The sequence below is a fragment of the Alnus glutinosa genome, chromosome 5 (assembly GCF_958979055.1).
Source record: "Alnus glutinosa chromosome 5, dhAlnGlut1.1, whole genome shotgun sequence".
Lineage (NCBI taxonomy): Eukaryota > Viridiplantae > Streptophyta > Magnoliopsida > Fagales > Betulaceae > Alnus > Alnus glutinosa.
In genome coordinates this window covers 5,112,399-5,133,981 of record NC_084890.1, presented here as the reverse complement: position 1 = coordinate 5,133,981, position 21,583 = coordinate 5,112,399, and the positions used below count along the sequence as shown (strand labels likewise).

The following is a 21,583-nucleotide window of genomic DNA, read 5'->3' as shown; positions in this document are numbered from 1 at the left end:
TAAGGAGAACATGGTAATAGATGGAAAGTTTTGATCTTTTGTAGAAGAGTGCATTTTTAAGCCCAGGCAAAACAGTGTTAGGAAGTGGAAATGAGGTGTTTTAAGGCTCTAAAACGTTGGAGAAGTAAAAAATGAGCTAGAATTAGGAGTTTGGAAGAAATAACTGCGATAAAAAATTTTAGGTCGAAGACTTTGATGCTATTACTAATTAATACGGTATTTACAATACTTCGTTACCTTCAGCTTCTCATTGTTTTTTAAGAAATAACTGCGATTTAGCAAGTGACTACCTCTCAAAGGAGCCCAGCTTAATTTGAAAATTAGAATTTTTTATTTTTTTATTATTTTTTTTTTTAAAAAAGAAGAAGAAGAAGAAGAAGAAGAAGAAGAAAAAAGAGAAAGGAGCTTAGCATGTTCATTTGAGTGTCAAATTCTTATGCACTAGATGCAACCTTGGCTTCCCAAATACACAATGATATTACATGATTGAAGCTTTAATTAACTAATAGGAAACGATAAATTTAATTAATTAATTAATATTCTAACGCTCATTCTCAACAAGTGAGGCCAAATATGTAAAATATTTAATAAATAAAAGGAGAATTGTAGAGTAAGGGTTTGGATTCAAGAATAGGAACTCCCCCATTTCAAGTGCAATTGAGAATAGTCATTTTATGATCAATATATATTAGATTTCACTATCTAATGGTGCATATATTGCAAACTGTTGAATACGTTGCCACATATTAAAAAAAAATTAAATAATGGGGCACTGTATACTTAATTAGATGTAATAAAACAAAATCGATTACAATTATGAAATGATTACTCTCTATTTCAAGTTAGAAGATCCTAATCCTCAAACTCTGATCAGGACCTTTGTGATCTAAGACCATGTTGAATCCTTAATTATCTATAAAACTTATGTTAGTTAATATATATATATATATATATATATTCTGAATCCAAATAACGAGGAAGAGAAAATTAAAACAAAGAAAAAAAAAAGTTTTCAAAGAAGTTTCTAAAATGGTAAGTAGCACATGCTATCTATTAAAATATGGATCAAAAGCTAACTACTCACAACTAATTTATTAGGGAAAATTATGATATCAACAACTCCATACAGTACAATTCTAGCTAGAAGATCGAAGAACCCACTAATGATGCAATAAACCCAAAAAAAGTTTTAAAAGAAGTTTCTAAAATGGTAAGTAGCACATGCTATCTATTAAAATATGGATCAAAAGCTAACTACTCACAACTAATTTATTAGGGAAAATTATGATATCAACAACTCCATACAGTACAATTCTAGCTAGAAGATCGAAGAACCCACTAATGATGCAATAAACCCTGACCTCATTGAGCACGACTAATCAAAGACACTAATATGAGTGACATCATTATTATAAATAAGGGTAGTACTCCTCTTCCGTCCTTCCTTGTCGAAGCTCTAATTCACTTCAAAGCACACAGCGAAAGACACATACAGACAGACGTACAGACAGAGACTGAAAGACTCCATCAATGGCTACCAAACTCTACATTGTGTAAGCACCTCTCTCATCTGTCTCTGTCTCTCTCCCTCGATCTCTTGTTTGTTTAATTTTGTCTTGTCTATTTATGTTATCCTTTGCTTTGGTCGTTCTTGGTTTATTTCTTCATTTGGGTTATCTTTTTTGTTAATTAGTGCATGGAAGATAAACCAATCATTTTCCAGGCCCTCTGTGCGTATATGGCTTCTGGGTTTTCTAGTTACGTGTAAATATCATTTTTGCTTTGAGAAAATGTTGGGTTACTCCACCTTCTCATGCATTTGTAACATGATTTATATATATATGCTTAAAAAGTAAAAGCAAAAAATTGGATTCTTTTGTAGAATTTGTGCGGTGCATTAATTATGATAGAATGAGAGTTTTTCTTTTTCTTTTTTCTATTAGTAAAACTTGAAATCTATCCAAGTTATTTGTAGATGTTTCAAATCCTAAATGGTCTGTGTGGTTTATTGGGAAAGGGAATTATAACCTTTTACACTTGGGGAAATTTGACGATTTTTAATATCTTAGGGAATTTCCTGGATATTTTTGGGTGTAGAAACAAAATTAGGAAGCCAAATTAAAGAATCACAATTCACGATTTCTTCTGTACAATGCCAAACCATATTCTAATTACATTAAGAAATTTAGAATTTGTTCACTGAAACCAAGACAAACTTTAAATTGATTTTTTTTTTTTTTTTTTGGTGTTTATGTAATAAATCACATAATTTACACCTTGTCAAAAAGAACAATCACAAATATGTACATCGAAAACAGCAGATTTATAGTATACACCAAATTTTCTGCTCACCTGATCAGTCAGGTGGCATGCAGTTTCATAGAGTTGCAGCCTAAATATGCATGTGGTGGTGTTTGGTCTAATTAATTTTTATTTTTATTTTTGGAAGATCCCTCTTGTTTTCCCCAGTTTTGGCATGCTTGGCGGACGCCAACTAAGATTCCATTTCTTTCTTTTTATTTATGCTGCCTTTTGTTTTTGAAACGCGAACTAACTTTTGAAATCATGATCGATCTGAAAGAGAAATGGAGGACCATGCATGCCTTTTTAGACCTTGTGGTCCCTGGAATTCCCAGCGTCGATCGATCACTACTGAGATTAATTAGTTCATCATTATTAGAAAATTGAGTAAATTTTTTTTTTTTTATAACTGCAGTAATTTTCTACAGTTGAGTTAATATAATCTGAGTGGTTTATTGAAACTTTCCTGATGGTACAGTTACTATTCCACCTATGGACACGTTGAGAAGCTGGCGGAACAGATAAAGAAAGGAGCTGAATCCGTGGAAGGAGTAGAAGTAAAACTATGGCAGGTAGAATTGTTCAGATTAATTATCATCGTAATTAATAATAATATATGCAAAATCTTTCATGTTGAGATCATCCATATATAGAAATGGTTCTTCTGAAACTATGTCTGGCACCTTAATTAATTTGCAGGTACCGGAGACATTGCCTGATGAAGTTCTTGAGAAGATGAATGCACCACCAAAGAGTAATGTCCCTGTCATCATCAATCCCAGTGAGCTTGCTGAAGCAGACGGTCTACTTTTTGGTTTCCCCACCAGATTCGGAATGATGGCTGCGCAATTTAAAGCATTTCTAGATTCAACTGGAATGCTGTGGAGAACTCAGCAGCTTGCAGGCAAGCCTGCTGGAATTTTCTTTAGCACTGGATCCCAAGGAGGTGGACAGGAGACTACCCCGTGAGTTCTAATTTCACAAAGCCTCGCATATGTGTTTCTTCTCATGAGAAAAATGTTATTTAGTAGACTGCTATATAATTGTCAAATAACTAAGTTTACTTGACAATGAAAATTAGCATTTAATTTTTTTCTTTTTAAAAGCCCTTTACTTGATGCATGATCTAAAAAGATGATTTTCTACCGTCACATAATCCCAGTTATATAACAGAATGCTATAACTTCTTCTCACACATTTTTAAGAAGTTAACTTTGTGTTGAAGTTTCCTCCTTTTTCATTGGAAAACTATGCAGATTGACAGCGATTACTCAGCTTGTTCACCACGGAATGATCTTTGTGCCCATAGGGTATACATTTGGAGCTGGCATGTTTGAGATGGAGAAGGTGAGAGGTGGCAGCCCCTATGGTGCAGGAACTTATGCTGGGGATGGATCAAGGCAGCCTTCTGAACTAGAATTGGACCTAGCTTTCCACCAGGGCAAATATTTTGCTGGTTTTGCAAAGAAGCTCAAGGGAACCGCTTGATTTTCACTCACCTTAGCTTATATGTAAACAACTCCCTCTTTATATACTTGCAACAATATTTTCCATCTCAGAATTGCTTATCAGAAATACTACTTGTTTGCCTCTTCTTCGAATAAAAGTATAATCATATGCTTTGCTAATGATCATTTTGTTGTCACATACTGATCATTCTTCAAGACAGTACGTGGCTCTCGTTATAGTTTGTCTACACTTTGATTTTTATATTAGCATTAGTTGATCACTGTTTAATCTCCTCCCTCGCATGGTGAATTGAAGGAATAACACTTCGTTGTTAAGTATATCGAACTAGGGGAAGCCAAGAGGGAGTACTTTTCTTGTGCATAAGAATTTCCGTCAAAATCTGCAAACTTGTGAACAGATAGTTGTATGGCCAATATGTCACGCAATGTCAACTTTTCTCAAATGCGACATAGGCAAATCTGCATCCTAACCTCTCTCTATTTTTTTGTTCTTTTTGTTCTTTTTGTTACTTTTACTTTATATATATATATATATATATATATATATAACTTTTTGAGCCAGGAAATAAATTAAGTTAATTTCAAAGAGCTTTACATTTTTTTTTAAAAAAAATTCTCTCTCTCTCAAAAATAAATATAAAATAAAAAAAATATAATATTATGTGAAAGATAAAGAAAAAGAGAGCGGAAGCTGAAGCGGAGAGAAACGTATAGGTTACATCTTGTCTATTCACTATATTAAACATTATTACATAACTCTCTATTTATAGAGAGATAATGAGTAGTGAGCAAGACACCCTAAACTCAAATAAGGTAAATATTAATAAACCTAATTTAGATAATATAAATATTCTAACATAATGGGAATAAACCCTAGAAGGAAATCAAACCTAAACGGGAAATATTAGTATAAGAAAATACACCAACGTAATATTGAAAATATAATCTAACATCTCTCTCTCTCTCTCTTTCTTTTTTTTTTTTTTTTGTGAAAGTATCTTACATAAAATAGGCCTACGAAAGAAAAGAAAGAAGCCATAGAGATTTACTTATAACAGAAAGAATTACCCTAATAGATATATGTTCTGGTTTTCATTATTAACACAATCCCTTGCTAATAATAAAAACGAGCGGTTGCTAGCCATATTAGTTAGTCAAGTAGTCAAGGCCAGTAGAGCAGGAAGAAATTCACCAAGCAAAGGAGACTCCGATAAAGTAAACAACGGCTACCAGAAGAGCAGCATCCGTTTTCCACAGGGCCCCTCTTTTTCTGTTCCCTACGTATGTGATTGAAAGAAACAAATAGAGGACACATAGCGAAACTCTAATCATAATGGACAATCTTTTCAATTGGGAACAATATTTCAAATAGATCGACCAATTAAGCGCTTGATCACAACCCAAGGTATAGAATTAGTTAGCTAGTGTCAAAGCTTGCCGTCCCAGCCATACAGGAATATTCGAAATTATTTTCTGAAGAGTTTAATTAAGCCATGTGTTCTGGTGTATGGCTTGCAACATTAGATTCTAAAGGTGCAAAAAGAAAGAACCCTTTTAATTAATTCGAGGAAAACTTGTTGCAGAAGACAAAAATATAGTTCTCCGTTGATTAGCCAAAACAGGAAAAAGAAAATCTGCTATCAAATATTATAAGTACGTAACTGCTGCTGGCCTGAAGCATACAATGCTTTATAATTAATTAACATCAAAATGATGCTTAAATGCTTGGATGCTTTTTTCCTCTTTGGTTCCTTTTTATGTCTCTCTACTTTATATTAATAAGTAACCATACTCTTGAGAAAAATTATCCCGATGCTTGAAGGGTATGGTATAATACCCATTGGCCGATCAATTCAAAAGTCACAAAAAGATAATAAAGCGGGCGCCAAGAGATACCAATCAACATGATTTCAAAAATTAAAGTACTTTAGTCATGATTAGTCACTTGTCATACAGATTCTTCAACTTTAAGCTTCTTCGATCGGATTTTACATATATAATATACTTGATTTAATTATAAGCTCTTCACATCATTCATTTTCAATATATTTATAAGCTTAATTTATATATTGTGAAAGGTACGTTTCCTTCAATATATGTGTAATTTATATGTAATATCTTGGGTTTAGATTTAGGGTAATTAATTACTCTGTCTAAATGAGATTCTTAGATAATAAACTGTCATCATAAATGTACGTTGTGATCGATGGCTAATAATTGTCAACATAAATGTCACAAAATATATACTATATATATTGGAAACCATCTCTTGGAGTTGGAAATCATGAATTTTTTGTTAATTAGACTGCCTTTTTTTTAAGTTCGATCTATACAGATTTATTAGTACAAGTAATGAACTATTGAAGTTGTTCTTTATAGTTGTCTCTTAACTGGCAGATAGATATGCTCACCGGCCACATTGTTGGTTGATGTTGGAATGCTTGGGATTAAGGTGTGGAACAGCTCAAATGCTGGGGATTTATCCGTACAATTAGCACATGTAATCCAGTGATTAGCTGTCTGTACAAAGTTTTAATTTCCTCATTATAAAAACAAATTTCTTAAAGTTTGTCTTAGTTTCAGGTAATCAAAATATAGTAACAATTGTAGCATGTTTAATTCCCCATGTTGGACAAATTAGTGGAAGCAACTTAATTGCACCTGATTTCTTTTTTGAAAGAAAAAAAAAATCCTTCAAATTATAAAATGAAGCATGAAATATATGAATAATTTAAAACACATATGTGATCATAAAACTGTACGTAACGATTATCTAAATCTGTATCAATAGATAGAAACAAATTAAAGTATAAATGATTGATGCACATTTCTTTATTGAACCAAAAAATATGTTGGAGATTCGATCTCGGGGATAAATTGTGACAACATTGATGGAGTTTCACCATTTCATAAATATAAGTAATTAAGCTTACTTGAAGCTCAAAATTATTCAATGAAATTAAAGCAATATATATATCTTTTAAAATTGTTTGAAATAGTAATATCAAATGGCTAATCTTTTCACTTAAATTTGAATGGAGGATCACAATGCAAATATGGTCAAATTAATATTATTATTCACTTTTATTATCCATTGTTTAACATTAATCCTTATATATTAATCCATTGATCAAGATCTCAAATTGTTATTAAGTTTCACCTAATACATATATATATTAAGTGGAAATGAATGAAGTCTCATCAAGATCGATGAGGCACCAACCCGTAATAGTTTCTCCCTTTAGAAAATTATCTTCTAAAAATGATGAACAATTGGATCGTAGTGGCAAACTTTACTCAAGAACTGGATTTGAATTGAAATAAAGAAGTAAACAATAGTACCCGTTGAGTCTTTTTTCGCTATAATTGTAGCTAGCTAGCTAGGTTAACTTCCTCACAAAATATACCATAGCGGGCCCTTATATAATCATGCCGGACAAAGTTGTAACAAACTTCCCATTGAAGTCATTCTGCATATTAATTAACACACTAATTAAACATAATGATTCGGAAGACCTTGTACATGGAACAAGTTTTACAAGTCAAAAGACCCAATTTCAGCTTATTAGAAGAGAGTCAACCGAAAGAGCTTATCTAGCTTGCATCCTATTATTCAATAAAAGCAGGCAAGTCAAACTTATACATACGTAATTGAAGCTTATTAATAGTGAAAAAATCATGTTATTTAATAGTAGTAGACTGTTATACGATCGTTATACAATTTGATAATGTAATAGTAAAAATCAGTCATTAGATTGACACTCACAAAAAACAAAAAAAAAAATTAAAATTTAATTTTTACTGTCAACTTATTTTAATTTTATAACAATAATATAATAATATACTAAATAACATTATTTGATAACTATGAATTGTATTACTCTTGAAAGAGATAATGCATTCACCCTTCACCCCGTTGTGGCCATTCCATATCCATAGAAAGCATAACGCTTGGCACATATATGGCCCCAAACGCGTATACACATGGGCACGCGCGCATGCAAATTGAACTCTCTCTCTCTCTCTCTCTTTCTCTGCAAATTATCATTTATCAGAAACCCTAAAAGCAGGAGCAGTGGGCCGCCCTCTGCCCCTCTGAATTCCACTACGACATTCAAAACATATAAACAAATGAAAAAGTTAAAATAAAAAATAAAAAACCCCAATCAAACGAGCTCCACTCACTCCTATTCTTGAATACGAATTCAATACAATAATCTCCTTTATTTCTTCTCCTCTTTTTTTTTTCCTGTTTTCATTAACATAAATAAAAGGTGGTGCCATGCCAGCTTTAGTAGACATACAACAACAGGAACAAAAGGCCCTTTAAGCCCCCTTCCTGCTAAATTCAGCTATCAACAACAACAACACCAGCAAATTATCTCTAAACTAGTGTCAACTTCCGCTGAATTTAGCAGCTGTTCCTGCTCCAAACCCACCTGATCATCGATCTAACTATATTTAATACTTGGGTAATTACTACAACGTACACCTGTATTCTCTCTTCCAGAGGCCTCTAATCATTTGCTACCCTACACATCATTCTGCTTGCAGCTGGCCCAGCACTGCCTGTCGTCCGTCTTTGAAGGGTCACTTCCCTTTATTTTCTCTTTCTCCTTTTCTCCCTTTTTGCTTTTCCTCATCACTGGTACAGCACAGCACTTGTAGCTTCTACGTTTCCCAATTTTCTTTCTTTCTTAATTTCTAAATTTAAATTATCATTTCTAACTTGGCTCAAGTTGTTCATACTATATACTATTTGTTTTGGTATATATGTAGAACACCATATTTGGCCTCACTCTCTTCCCTACCTGAATGTTCCTCCAAATGTTGGCGTCCAAAAATCAGCTGTGGTCTCGTTAGCGACAGGATATGTGCTTGCAATCGGAGCCAAACAGAGTCCTCGGCTTCTTAGATCTTGTTTTGCGCCTTCCGTGTCCTGCTGATGTTTGTCGGAACCCTGCAACATATATAAATGAATGAATGTTTAACCAAGAAATGAAAAGTTAAAAATGGTGATAATCATGAAAAACATGGATGAAAAAGTTTTGTACCTGCTGGTGTTGAATTGGGGTAGTTCCATTTTTCATATATGGATTAGTTAAAACCTGAAATTACAAACACAAACATATATTAGAAAGAGTTAAGATGACACGTTTTCATCCACTAGGGTTCCTTATATGTTTACTTCTTAAGGAGGAATTAAGAAGATAATGGAACATACACTGACTTGCTCATGGAGGAACTTGATGTATTCAATAGCTTCGTGGAGAACGGAGGCTGTATCAGTCTGAAAAAGAAGAATATGAATCAAGGCGAGCTTTCATTTGTTTCATAAAAGTAAAGATGTCTTTCTGATTGTACTCTTTCAAGAAGCAGTAGAGGAAAAATCCAAAAATTCACCTTTCCGAAAGGTGAAACCAATTGCTGGAGTGCAGTTATTCGGTCCCCTAGCTTCTCTTTCCGGACCTGGAGACAGAAAACGCTATATGCTCTCAACAATTTCTTTAAAGAACGAAAATAAACAAAGAAAAACATATACGAATAATAATAAATACAAAGATAAAGCTCCTAAAAGTTTGATCGAATATATATATCGTACCTTAAAAGTTGGTAACGGTGATGGAGTTTCAATTCTAGGCCTTTTGAATACAGGTTCACTGTTACTTTTCTTCACCACAGAGACCGAGTCTTGAACATCATCAATGTTGGGCTGAAATTCCGATATACAAAAATTAGTGCCGAAACCCTAGTTTCTATTAAACTGTTGTATGACTTCATACAATTTGAGATGATCTGCCGGTGAAAATCTGTTACAAGTGATGATCTAAACGCATCGCTAGTTGTATCTAAATAGCATTGCTGGATCACTTGATATTTACCTTTGTGGGGAGGTTGGAGCACTTGGGTTTCTCTTCAAATGTTGGCAGAAGATATTGTGGTTGCGATGAAGGAAAAATTCCTGCTCGAGCATTGTCACTTAGAGCAGCCGTGGAAGCATTCCAAAAGGGTGTTTTGTTGGAGAAGTGCAATCCCCAAGGCGGCGGCTGCTGCTGCTGCTTTGACATAGAGGGAGAGAACTTAGGCCAAGAAGGCAATAATTGATCAATATTAGTGTTCGTCCCATAATTAGCGGTGGAAGAATAGTTCATGGACTGATTGTTGAATAGAGATTGCTGCGGTTGAGAGTCAGGATGATCAAATAAACTTTGTAAGACTGTTGAAGGGTACCCATATGGAGTTGAACCCACCGGAAAGCCGGCGGATAATCCCTGGCAAGTCACTGTACAATTGCCGGAGCTACTGACTGTGTCCAAAGAAAAATCCTGATTTATAGACTTCAAAGCTGCAGTGATGGATAAATCTTGATCACCTCCACTGGAGAAATTCTTGGGGCTCCAATTCTTTTGGATTTGAGAAGAATCTAGCCCTCTTTCTTGTTGGTAATTCAACCTTGAATTCATGTCTTCGTGCATCATGGAATTATAATTGCTCTCAGCTCTCCCACTACCCCGGCTGCAAAAAGATAAGATAAAAGAATATGATTGGCATAGAATTAATTTCTCTAGCTAGCTCCCACAAACTTCTGATCGATCATTTGTATTTTTTTTTTCCTAGATAATCAAAAGCTCAGTTGATCCTATTGACTTCTTTCAAATGAAAAGGTTAACAAGTACTCCACTTTTTATTCCTTAGTGGAAACTTTAGACTGTAAGATCTTCTAGGATTTGGATTAACCATGACAGAAATTTTATATTCAAAATCAAACATCATATGCATCATTTGACAGCTTGCGATACGCGCGCAGCCTATGAGTGGTTAAGCTAGCAAAGCACCAAACTTACAGCAAAGCTTGGTTCCAATCCGATGATGTTGTTGACGGTGATGAAAAACCGAAACCCATCATTTGCAAGGTGGAATCAATCAAGATGCTACTGCTTCCAGTACTGGCAGAATCTGCCTGCTGAGGCTTTTGCGCATCTTGGAAAACCATGGAGTTACGATCAGAAACTGAGTTAGTCTCCTCACATGCCGTCGACCTTCCCTTCATGTCCACCATATCCGACCACGCATAGCCCCCCGTGTCGTTAAGTGCCACGGAACACGGCGATGTGCTCCCGGCGAACGGGCTTCTCGATGTACTCAGCCACCAGTTCCCTCCGCAAACACCGGTCTGAAATTCCTCTGCCATGGCCTGGAAAAAAACAACTTAGTACTCTGTGCTAGCTAAGTCGTCAAACGTTGATATGTTTTAATTCTGTGTGTCTCTAGCTCTCTCTCTCTGAGTCTATGTCTTGGTTAAGCATATATATCAAAACTCTTTTGTGGGGGTGCGATTTATATATGAAACGGTTGGATGGGTACGGACCGTGGAGATTTAATTACCGGAATCCGGTTGACATTTCGATGAGATGATTGGACAAATGAGAGAAAGCATTTTGAATCGAATTCTCTTTTCTTTTTGGCTTTATTTTTTTTTAATACTTTGTTTTTCTTTCTCTTTCATAGTACTTTTTTTTTTTTTTTTCTTAGTATAATACTTTTTATTTTATTTTTTTTTTAATTTTTTTTTTTGTGTTCCTTATAAATAAAGGGATATGGTATGATGATGATGGTGTTTCATCTGACTGACACGTCATGGTTCTGGACGAATAAACTCACCTTCTTTTCGGTAATCAAACGGATGGAATTCTTTGTTGATTATTATAATGTAAAGGCTTGGATAAATCTGAATATTTAGGACCATTTGGTACTTTGATGGTCCAAATGTATGATTGTAGGAGGGTATGTAGTAGGTTACGTTTCTATATTCTGATCGGGTGACGCCTCAACGCGGGGATAGAGGCGCGTGCTCTTCACTTCAAATGATATTGGGATCCCACCCAAAAAAATAACTAATGTGGATGTGGCCAAACACAAATATATGGAACTAGAGGCTCGGCACATCGATAGGAAGGAGCTTATCATAATGGAGTAGTTCAATTGGCTGGAGGTCATGTTTTATAAAGTGAAGGTTAGTAATTCGAATTTTTCTTTCAAAATAATTTTGTTAAGAAAAATGTGGACATAAGATAATAAATTTTAAAGAGCATTGGTTAGAGTTTCACATGTGAGGATGGTAATTTAGCTACCCTCTCTTTTATTTCAAGAGCGGTTGAATCACCCCTACAGACTATAAGATAAGTCGCTCACCCCATTATTCCACCTTTGGGGGCAGTAAAACTACCTCTAGCTTTTGGGGGTGGCCGAACCACCCCCTATTCTATATATCGAGGGTGGTCAAACCGGCCATCCAGTTTGTAGATTTTCTGGTTTGGAATGCGTATTAGCTGTTGTGAAAATAGGGGTCCCAAATTAATTCTTTTTTTTTTTTTTTTTTGCTTTTTACTTCTTTCAAAGGTGAATGAATGGAATAAAGAAAAGAAGCAAAGAGGAAAGAAAGTGCTTCACTCATACGTCTTATTATTCTTAAAGCTCTGGACCTTGAAGTGCAATGACCCATTTCTAACGACAAAATATTGTCCATTTTTAACTCTATTGGATTAGACTTTCAAGGAGTGCACGTATTATTCTCGCAAAAGCACACTTAATTGTGAAATTCTGATAGGGTCATTATCATCACGGCTTTAAAACGCGTTGTGTCAAGAACAGTGCAAATATACATATAAGCACATCCTCATTTTTATACCCAGACGATGTGGGATATTACTATCACCACCTCTTGGGACCCAGCGTTCCCACTGGCAACTCTCATGGGATCACTACATTCTTGGCGTCCTAACAAATGCCTACTGGTAATCCTCATGGGCTTGTGCATGCTCCCCCATCTCAAACTGGACAATGACTCTAATACTATTTATAACGACCTACTCCCAAAGAAACAATATTGTCTGCTTCTAACTCTTCCGAACCAAACTTTTTAAGAGGTCACTCATCTTGGTATTACTCTCGCAGAAGCACACTAAACTGTGAAGTTCTGATAAGTTCATGATCATCACGACTTTAAAACGTATTGTATCAATAAATGTGTGATATATATGTATATATAAACACATCCCTATTTCTATTTATATTGTAAGAGCAACAAATAGATTCGACGTCGATGTATATTTTCCAAGCCGAAGAGGTTGGGGGAAAAATGAAGATGATCGATAACAACATGCCAATAGGTGGGGGCTAGTCCAATATATAGCACAGTTGACTTGACGATTTGCTGCCTAATTTTTCTACAAATCCATTGTGAATATTCCAAATTTTTATAACCAATATATATAATTCGTCGATGCTTATGGCGACGGACCACAAAATTAGTTGACTTCCTCTCTTTATGTGCAAAATATCTCTCAATATTGTCCATGTTTGATTTGTACGTAGGCGCTTGCTTGTATACTATCTTATATATGTGTAACTGTACATGAAACAGTGTATGTTCTTTGGGACGAGAGAGATTTTAGATTATTTCAGAGGAGAAATAGAGTTTTCGGGTACATTAATTGTCTCCGAGATTATGCTTAATTGCCTATGTTTTCTTCCTTGTAGGCACTTGCTTGTGTAGACTTCCTCAAACTTTTATTTAGTCCCTTTTGTTTTTGAGGAGTTGCTCTTGGATTGTTTTTTCCTTGTTGAGATTTCAATAAATAATTACTTTTAAGGAAAAAAAAAAAAAAAAAAACACTTATTGCCTGTCAAATACAGCTGGGCCCTTCAAGTTGAGTATAACGTCTAAGTAAACAGTAGGTTAGGTCTACAAAACTCCAATGAATTCAACAATTTTCTCACTTAATTATGCTATCGAGGATCAATAGACTTTGGAAGTAATAGTACGTACCCTAGCAAAAAATGTATATTTCAGTTTGACTTCTGTATTTGCAAAGTCAAAGTCAAGTTAGGTTAGATCCAAGAATTACTGGCTTCCCCGAAAATGCAAGGAAAACGACTCTTTTTTTTTTTCTCTTTTATATATATATATATATATATTACAAAGCTCAGTTGACTCTAATACTCCAATTGCCCAAAGTCGACTTGTGTTTTTCAACCTCATGGATTTTTTTTTCAGCCACCGTGGTGGAGAGGGGAGGCTCTATGCCACCTTCATTTTTAAAAGAAAGTTTTTTATTCTTTTTTTTTTTCGTAGTTTTCAATCTTTTTTTGGTTATTTTTAATTTTTTTATTAGGTGTAAAATCGAGTTGGCATTAGCACCCTCACAATGTTTAGGAGATATATATATATATATATATATATATATATATATATATATATATATATATATATATATATATATATATATATATTTTACTTCCTACCCAACAGCATTTTGGGGCGAAAATTTCACGTGCAGCGTACGTGATGTAACTTTTGTTTTAAAAGACAAAAAATTAATGAAGAGCGTGAAATTCAAGATTAAATAGTTTGTGAGGTTTGAATGTCACTTTTTAAATTTTGAAAGTAAAAGTAGAAAAGTAATAATACTCTGGGATGTAAAGTATATTTTTTCCTATATTTTTCTTTGAAAATGAAAAAAGAAAGCTATATATTTGGTGGACTTCCTCTTTTATTTTTTATTTTTTAATGAATAGGTTGTTCTACTATTTGTATTATAAGATAATTTTTTAGTTATTGTTGTTTCTTTTGTTTTAAAATTATTTGACTTACTAAACAGTTGCACTTCAAATTAGCAAGTTTATCTGTTTTGATCATGATTTTGTAAGAAAAAAAAAATTTAAATATAATTAAAAAAGGTCTAATAGTCGTTTTTATACAAACTGCTTTTTAGTTCATCTTCTTCTTCTTGATATTTGGACGGCCGATCTACAGCTATTAATAATGATTATCGTGCTCGACCCGCCACTGTATACATTGACAATCAACTTGACTTTGCCATAAAAGTTTTACGTTGAAAACATAAGCCATCGAAGCAACAGATTGTCAAGCTAGACCTAAATCCACACAATTCTATGCTCCATCCTTTGAATCTGCCACCCAGCTTGCCTGTCTATTTCCGATATAGTTATTACCAAAAACTAAATTAATATACTTAATTAAAACAATTTCTTCTTCAACCCAACAACCAATCAACCACATCAAATAAATAATAATAATATTATTGAGCTTCATTATTCGGGTTTAATTAATTAACTTTCAAACCGCCAATGCTTTAGTGAGAGGGCACAAACGTCATGCTTTCTGACCAATGTTGAAAGAGATGAGTCAACGTAGGACCCACACAGCACGCGCGCGTGGGAGGCACGTTGGACCCCCATAGCTGCGCAAAGAGTCAAAGGGCGTGTGTGACATGTTCTTTATGCAAATCATTTGGCGTAGCAGAGACGTACGCATCTTCTACTTGCATCCTCAGCCGTCCATGAACTAGTGGGCCAGATGCTGACGTGGAGGGCTAAGATTCAACCTTCCCTTTGAATGGACAACCTGCTTTTGGAATTTAAAACCACCCCCCCTACCTCAAAAAAAGCCAAAAATAAAAAAGGAGAAAAAAACAAAAAAAAGGGAAGAAAATTTTTACCGTCTACTTTGGATTTTTATTACATCCTCTAAATTCAACGACTCAATAATACTGAAGGGGACCAATTTATGTTTTTATCAACACAGTCAAGGTCTTTAGCTAAGACTTGAATTCAAATTTCTTATTTCTCAAAAATCTTCTTCATTACAACTATAATAATAATAAAAAAAAAAAATTATTTCATTGTTTTGATTAAATTTTTCAAATCTAATAATATTGCTGCATGATGAATAAATTATCGCGTTATTTAATTTTTTTAAATAAGTTAACACCATATAATCCGGTAAATGCAATAAAACAAATTTTACCATATAATCTGTTAAATATAATAAAATAAAATTTAGATCATAAAATAAATTTTAATCCCATCAAAATAGTATTTTTCCCAATCTTATACTGTGTATATTTACCTGCAATATTTGGAGTACTAGTACGTTATTGAAATTTTCAAATGGTATCTTTCAACATAATTCTTATTTTACCGAACATAATTCTATCTGCAATATCTTTTGCTCCCTGCATAATGAATTATGCTTTGTCATTCACTGTCTCGGAATATCTTTTCTAAATTAAAGTATGTAACATCAAATTAAGCCCATCATGAAGATCTTTTTGTTCCCCAAGTTATATAAACTAAATTTTTATTTCGCTAATTTACAATACTAACCCTTAGATCAATCTTTTTAAATAAAAACCACAAATATCTTATTAATTATCTTTTGCTCCCGGCATGGATTAGTGGTCTATTAATTTGTCGACCATACGGATGCCCAAATCAATGGAGATCTGCAATTTTGAGAGGAAAAACAGCACTATCGGTGTCGTGTATATATATATATATATGTGTGTGTGTGCGCTTGGGTAATTAATTAGTGACTGATCGAGTTTATATATAGTGGTTACCTAACTAAAAAGACCGACTGACCCTCTTACTATTTGGAGCTAAGACACCCAATTAAGTGGTCGCTTTCTCTCTAGCGACGACGGAAAAAAGGGAGATTAGGTCATATCCACCCCTTGGATTTTCTTCTTGTCATCTTTTGCTGCCAGAATGTTCCTTCTTGACAAAAGTGACCGCTCTGGACCCTCATGCCCACGCCCCATGTCATGTCTTATGACTCCTTACCATAACCCAAGAGTTGTTCAAGAACGTCATTATGTTAAATATACACATCAATCTGGATCGAGTAGATGAAAACGTTTTACCTTTAGATTGCCGTACCCGATCTCCACAGCGACCCGCTTTATTGATATTGATCCCAAAATAATCCTTTAATTAAGCTTAGCTTAATATATAATATATATATATATATATGGTAAACAAATATTTTGTCACAAACCCCACCTGCGTCTGCCTATAATGTTCGCTTTCGCGACAATAACAGCGAGTAACATCAGATCATTTTGGGTTCAAACTTCAAACCCGCCTGTATCTGCCTACAAAATACGTTTAGAAAGCATTATATTAACAGAAAGGAAGGTAGTAAATGAGTATTTAGAACTGCATGAGAGATTATCATGTAATTACACGATTTATGCTACTATACGTAGAGGGTACAGCGTGTATATAGTTACGTACAACTATACGTTTGTTGACGTCATTCTTAGGCAATAGTGAGGTGTGCAAGATGACAAAATGGAGACACCCAGTTAGGGTTTGGACAGGGGCTCGACACTAAAGAGTAAAGAGAGTAACAACAGTGAGCGGGGCAGGGAAAGTACGACGGGATCACGTGGCAGTCTGGACAGAAGAAAACACGTGCAGGTGACCCACAACTTCAAGTTTATTTCGGAAAGAAAAAGCGTTTGTGGCCGTGGGTTGACCATGTGCAATTGGACGGTAAGTTGTGTTTGTGTGAATCCGGCGTGCGAGCAAATGGTATCTTAGTCAACCCCAAACTCAGTAAAACGTGCACCATAAGAGAGCCGCCCACTATTTTCTTATGATTTTGCTAGCCATACAAAGTATATATATATATATATATATATATATATATATATAATATATAAAATGAAAGTGATTGGTGAGGAATTAAAGAACGGTATGTTTCGGGTAGGTGTACGTGCTTTTTCCTCGAAATATTCATCAAAGGGAGGAAAATCATTTTTCATTTGTCGTGATGGCTGGTGATATGGTTAAAGAAACTAAGAGCGTCCACACAATGAATTTTTTAAAATTTTCTTTCAATTTTAAAAGCTACGCATACTTTTTTTATTTTTTTAAAGATGAAAGGCACTCTACATATATATATATACTTTCTTTATGTGGAAATATATAATAGAATGTCTTAAAAAAAAAAATAGAGCAAAAACAAAGAGAGAGTTTAAGACCCACGCGTGATGACTGTTAATTAGGGCTACATCTTGATTATTGAAACAAAATGAAATTGCATTATAATGAGTGATAGTCATAAAACGATTAAAGAGTGAGTGAGTGAGTGATGAACAAGAAAACTTAAATAAGGAAGGGAATAATGATGGTCTTAATTACAAGAAAACTTAATAAATATACCTATATTAGCTAATATAGAGAATATTCTAAAATATTCTAACACTTTTGGAGAATAACTCTTGAATTTTTTTTATTCTTTCTTTATTTTGGAGAATGAGCCTCACAAAATGAAAAATTACGGAGAGATAAGAGAAAATTTAGTTTTTTATTAGGTAGAGAGAAATCAATAAAATAGGATACAGTGATCTTAATTTCATATACGAAATATCACTGTTTAAAATAAAAGATGAGAAAAATAGGATGCCTCATCATTTTCTTTTTTGAAGAAGAAGATTCCTCTTTAATTAGAGATAGATCTAATATTGGATGGTCTAATGGTTCATACGAATTTGCGAGTAAGAATGTAAGAGTCAATATATACAGCTCCGACATAAGAAAGTCCCCGCCGGATGACTTGAAATGTGATATTTGATTTGATGTTATTTTCAAATTCAAATATCATAATTTCAACACGTATCAAATTGATTAATAGTACGTAGCATATCTATGCAAGATGCTAATACTTATCCGTATCTGGGGAAGAATGTCAACCCCCCTTCACAATTGTGTAAAGAGTAGGGAAATTGTTAGTTCGATTCAGAGTTACCACCAATCATAAGATTTTAGGTTTCCTTGATGATCACTTATGTATAATCAAGTTTATTATCCAAGTAATTAGATGTAAAGAATGTTTTATTGATTTTGTTCCACAAATTACATGTTGAATATTGATGAAGATCAATAATATGATTTTGTTTTTGGAAAATGTTTAATTGGAATACTACAATTTTTTTACAAACTAATATTGTGGTTATTTATGTGTCACTGTCACGTTAAGTACAATCAAATTTAATTGTTTAGTGGCTGACATGATCATAAGTGTCAAATAGATTGTCACTTCAATTTATAAAAAATTTATAATATCTAGTTTAAAATATTTGAAAACACTTTAAAAAATCATAAAGCACTGGAGTACGTTCTTGAGTCCTCGTCTAAATTGAAATCCCAACGAGCCTAAAACGGGCCGCTTTAGTAAGTTTACAATGGGAGCTTATTTTAACGGGAAGATGACCAAATGGATTGGTGACATTCCGCTATAATGTGAAATTCCTTCAAAACAAAGTTATTTTGTGATCCATTTTTATGGAATGTAAACCCTAAATAATGATTTTGCTTGCAAGAATCATGTATCAATTAAATAAAAATTCAAACGGCCGATCTCGTAATATTAATCAAACGACTTAATTACTATTTAAGCTGACCCTAGCTAGCTGTAATTAGCATATTTTACTCATGTGTGGATTGACATGCTCAATGAGAAAATGATTACAGAGAAATTAAACCTATAAATTAGCTTGTTAATTGGATGCTTTTTTCTTGCCGTCCTACCTCAGACTCTATCATTTAACAGCAATTATTAATGTCTAGCTAGGTCTCTACAACTCCTTCTAACCCTAATTGTAGTCCATACCTAACATCTTCTCATTCTCTCTCCCCGTTTATTAAATGAAATTAGGTTTTGTTTCCTCTACTGATATTTCTCTCAAAATTGACTTCTGCAATTAAGTTGATTTTTTTTTTCTTCCATTTTCTCAGCAAATTCACTCAAAAGAGATCGAGCTACAAAAATTCCAAAGGGTGACATGTCATTAATCATTGGCTTTGTGGACTCGTGCAATGTCACCAAATTAGTCTTCTCCGTGGTGGAGTTGACATGATAATTGACTCGCGTTGATGAAAACATTCTTTTAGTCATCACTTACTGGCCCCACGTTTCTAAACCCTTCAAATTCTTAGAAGATATATATGTTTAAGACATTGATTGAAATATGGGTCATTCCATGTCTCATAACCTTCAATTCACACGTATCTTTCATTCTTTAGACTATAATTATCTTGGTGATCTGTAATTAATTAGCAAGAAACTCTTGGATTTTCTTTAATTTGTCTTATATAAACCCTTTTGAAATTTTTGTTTCTTTTGATTCTTTCTCTAAATTTAGAGGCCTGCCATCTTGTATACTTTTTTGTGGTCATTGGTATTTTTGGCTTCAAGTTTTTGATTTTGTTATTTGTTTTGTCAACTATACCCTAGTCTCGCTTATGGATCCTGATCGATGAGATAGCTAGTATGGGGCAGGTCTTATCTAGTTGGTCAAGTTATCGGGCAAATTAGGTTTCGCCTATTCGGATTGTTCAAATAGATGTTCGAGCAAGTAAGGCCCACTTCAATTCTCACATAGAACAACTCTTATCGCACCGATCTCACTACAAAAAATATAGAGCTTTCTAGCATTTTTTAAACGCTAGAAATCAGTGTATAAATGCCAAGAAAAAAAAATTTGGCGTTTATTTTCTGGCGTACCAGAATTGTCGTTATTTCGCTTGTCAGGGATTGGGTTTTGTTAGCTTAAATTAAATGTCATAAAAAATTTAAAAAAATTTTAGAATTTACTGGAGTTTAATCCAAACGCCAAGAAAAAATATTTTCAAATTTTTACTGGTGTTTAACTCAAATGCCACTAAATTTGTGAATATATATATATAAAACACCCCACACCATATATAACGCCCGAAGGTTAAACTGCGTCCCACGACCACCATGAGGTGTGATGGCTGGCGACACGTCAAGCTTCGTTGCACACAAGTTACACAACCCTGAAGCTCCCCTCTTGCGCCTCTCTCATCCTTCTCTTTTCGTTTCTGTTCTTTCTTTTTTTTCTTTTTTTTTTTCTTTTTTGCAACCAAACAAACAATAAAAGCGAAAAAATACGAGGGATGCATGAATTTACTTAGAGTCTGCTCCGCCGAAAACCTTCTATAAATGTCCTTGCATAGCATCTATCTTAGCAGTTTCTTAACTGTCGGTGACACTGAATGGAAAACCCTAGGTGACGGGTCCTATTGCATGATTTAATTTTTTTATTATTTTTTTTTGCAAAAAAATGACATTGTTATTACCTCATTGAAGGACAATTTTTCAGGTGGGTCAATTTAATTCTAATTGATCAAAGGACTTTGAAAAGTCATGGACTGAGGAAGTTATATAATATAAGTTTTTTTTTTTTTTTTTCCTGAAAAGAGGAAGTTATATAAGTTAATTAGTATTTGTTTCGGGTTTCATGATGGTAAAATGGAGGTGAGAGATGGGTTGGACGACCTACTCTTTCTACCTCTTTTCTACACTGTCATTATTGCTGAAGAAAGAAATTATTCATACTCATTGAACATCCTCTCTCTGTCTCTCTCTCTCTCTCTCTCTCTCTCTCTCTAATTGCCACAGTATTGTAGTGACCATGTGAGGTATGCCATTGACGTTAGGGGCAACAACATGTGTTTATATGTCAGTTTCAAATCGTTTCGAGATATGGGTATAAAATTATATGTGTTAACTTTTATTTGACCCATTTAATTAAACGGATTAGACTTCTCAACCTGAGTTAAGTGGCATGCTAATTTCGTTTTAGGTTCGTGGACCGTGTCAAACATTGTTAGTTTTAAATGTCGCGTGTCGGGTTTCAATCGTGTCGAAACACGAAAAAAAGAAAAGAAAAAGCAAATTCTTGACGGTTTTAAACCGTCCAGAAATGCAGAAAAACCATCTAGAATCAATTTTAAATGTTTTCCAAAACCGGCCGGACTTCATTTTTTTTCTTCCTGTTTTGATTTATTTCTTTTTGTTTTATATATTAATATCATTAATTAATATCCACAATTTCTCTCGTTTTTTTTGTTTCCCCATCACCGGCATGCTCTGTTTCTGCCCTTGCCGGAAACTTCTTTTATTTTTTTTTTCTCCC

At 34.0% G+C, this 21,583-nt stretch overlaps 2 protein-coding genes across 3 annotated transcripts; one reads left to right on the top strand and one right to left on the bottom strand.

The window, feature by feature from the left end:
* Positions 1-1,401: 1,401 nt before the first annotated feature.
* LOC133868765 (probable NAD(P)H dehydrogenase (quinone) FQR1-like 1) lies at positions 1,402-3,929 on the top strand. The gene is made up of 4 exons (XM_062305762.1): positions 1,402-1,553; positions 2,780-2,873; positions 3,001-3,266; positions 3,558-3,929. The coding sequence occupies exons 1-4, from the start codon at positions 1,531-1,533 to the stop codon at positions 3,787-3,789; spliced, it is 615 nt and encodes a 204-aa protein (XP_062161746.1). The 5' UTR covers positions 1,402-1,530; the 3' UTR covers positions 3,790-3,929.
* Positions 3,930-7,974: 4,045 nt separating this feature from the next.
* LOC133869350 (transcription factor bHLH112-like) lies at positions 7,975-11,137 on the bottom strand. Of its 2 annotated transcripts, none has more exons than XM_062306326.1 (7): positions 10,616-11,137; positions 9,653-10,286; positions 9,373-9,483; positions 9,174-9,239; positions 9,001-9,060; positions 8,825-8,878; positions 7,975-8,730 (listed from the first exon to the last, which is right to left on the bottom strand). In XM_062306326.1, the coding sequence occupies exons 1-7, from the start codon at positions 10,960-10,962 to the stop codon at positions 8,578-8,580; spliced, it is 1,425 nt and encodes a 474-aa protein (XP_062162310.1). In that variant the 5' UTR covers positions 10,963-11,137; the 3' UTR covers positions 7,975-8,577. The 2 variants fall into 2 exon arrangements, with proteins under 2 accessions (XP_062162310.1, XP_062162309.1); XM_062306325.1 differs by having other exon boundaries at positions 8,995-9,060; positions 10,616-11,132.
* Positions 11,138-21,583: the final 10,446 nt, after the last annotated feature.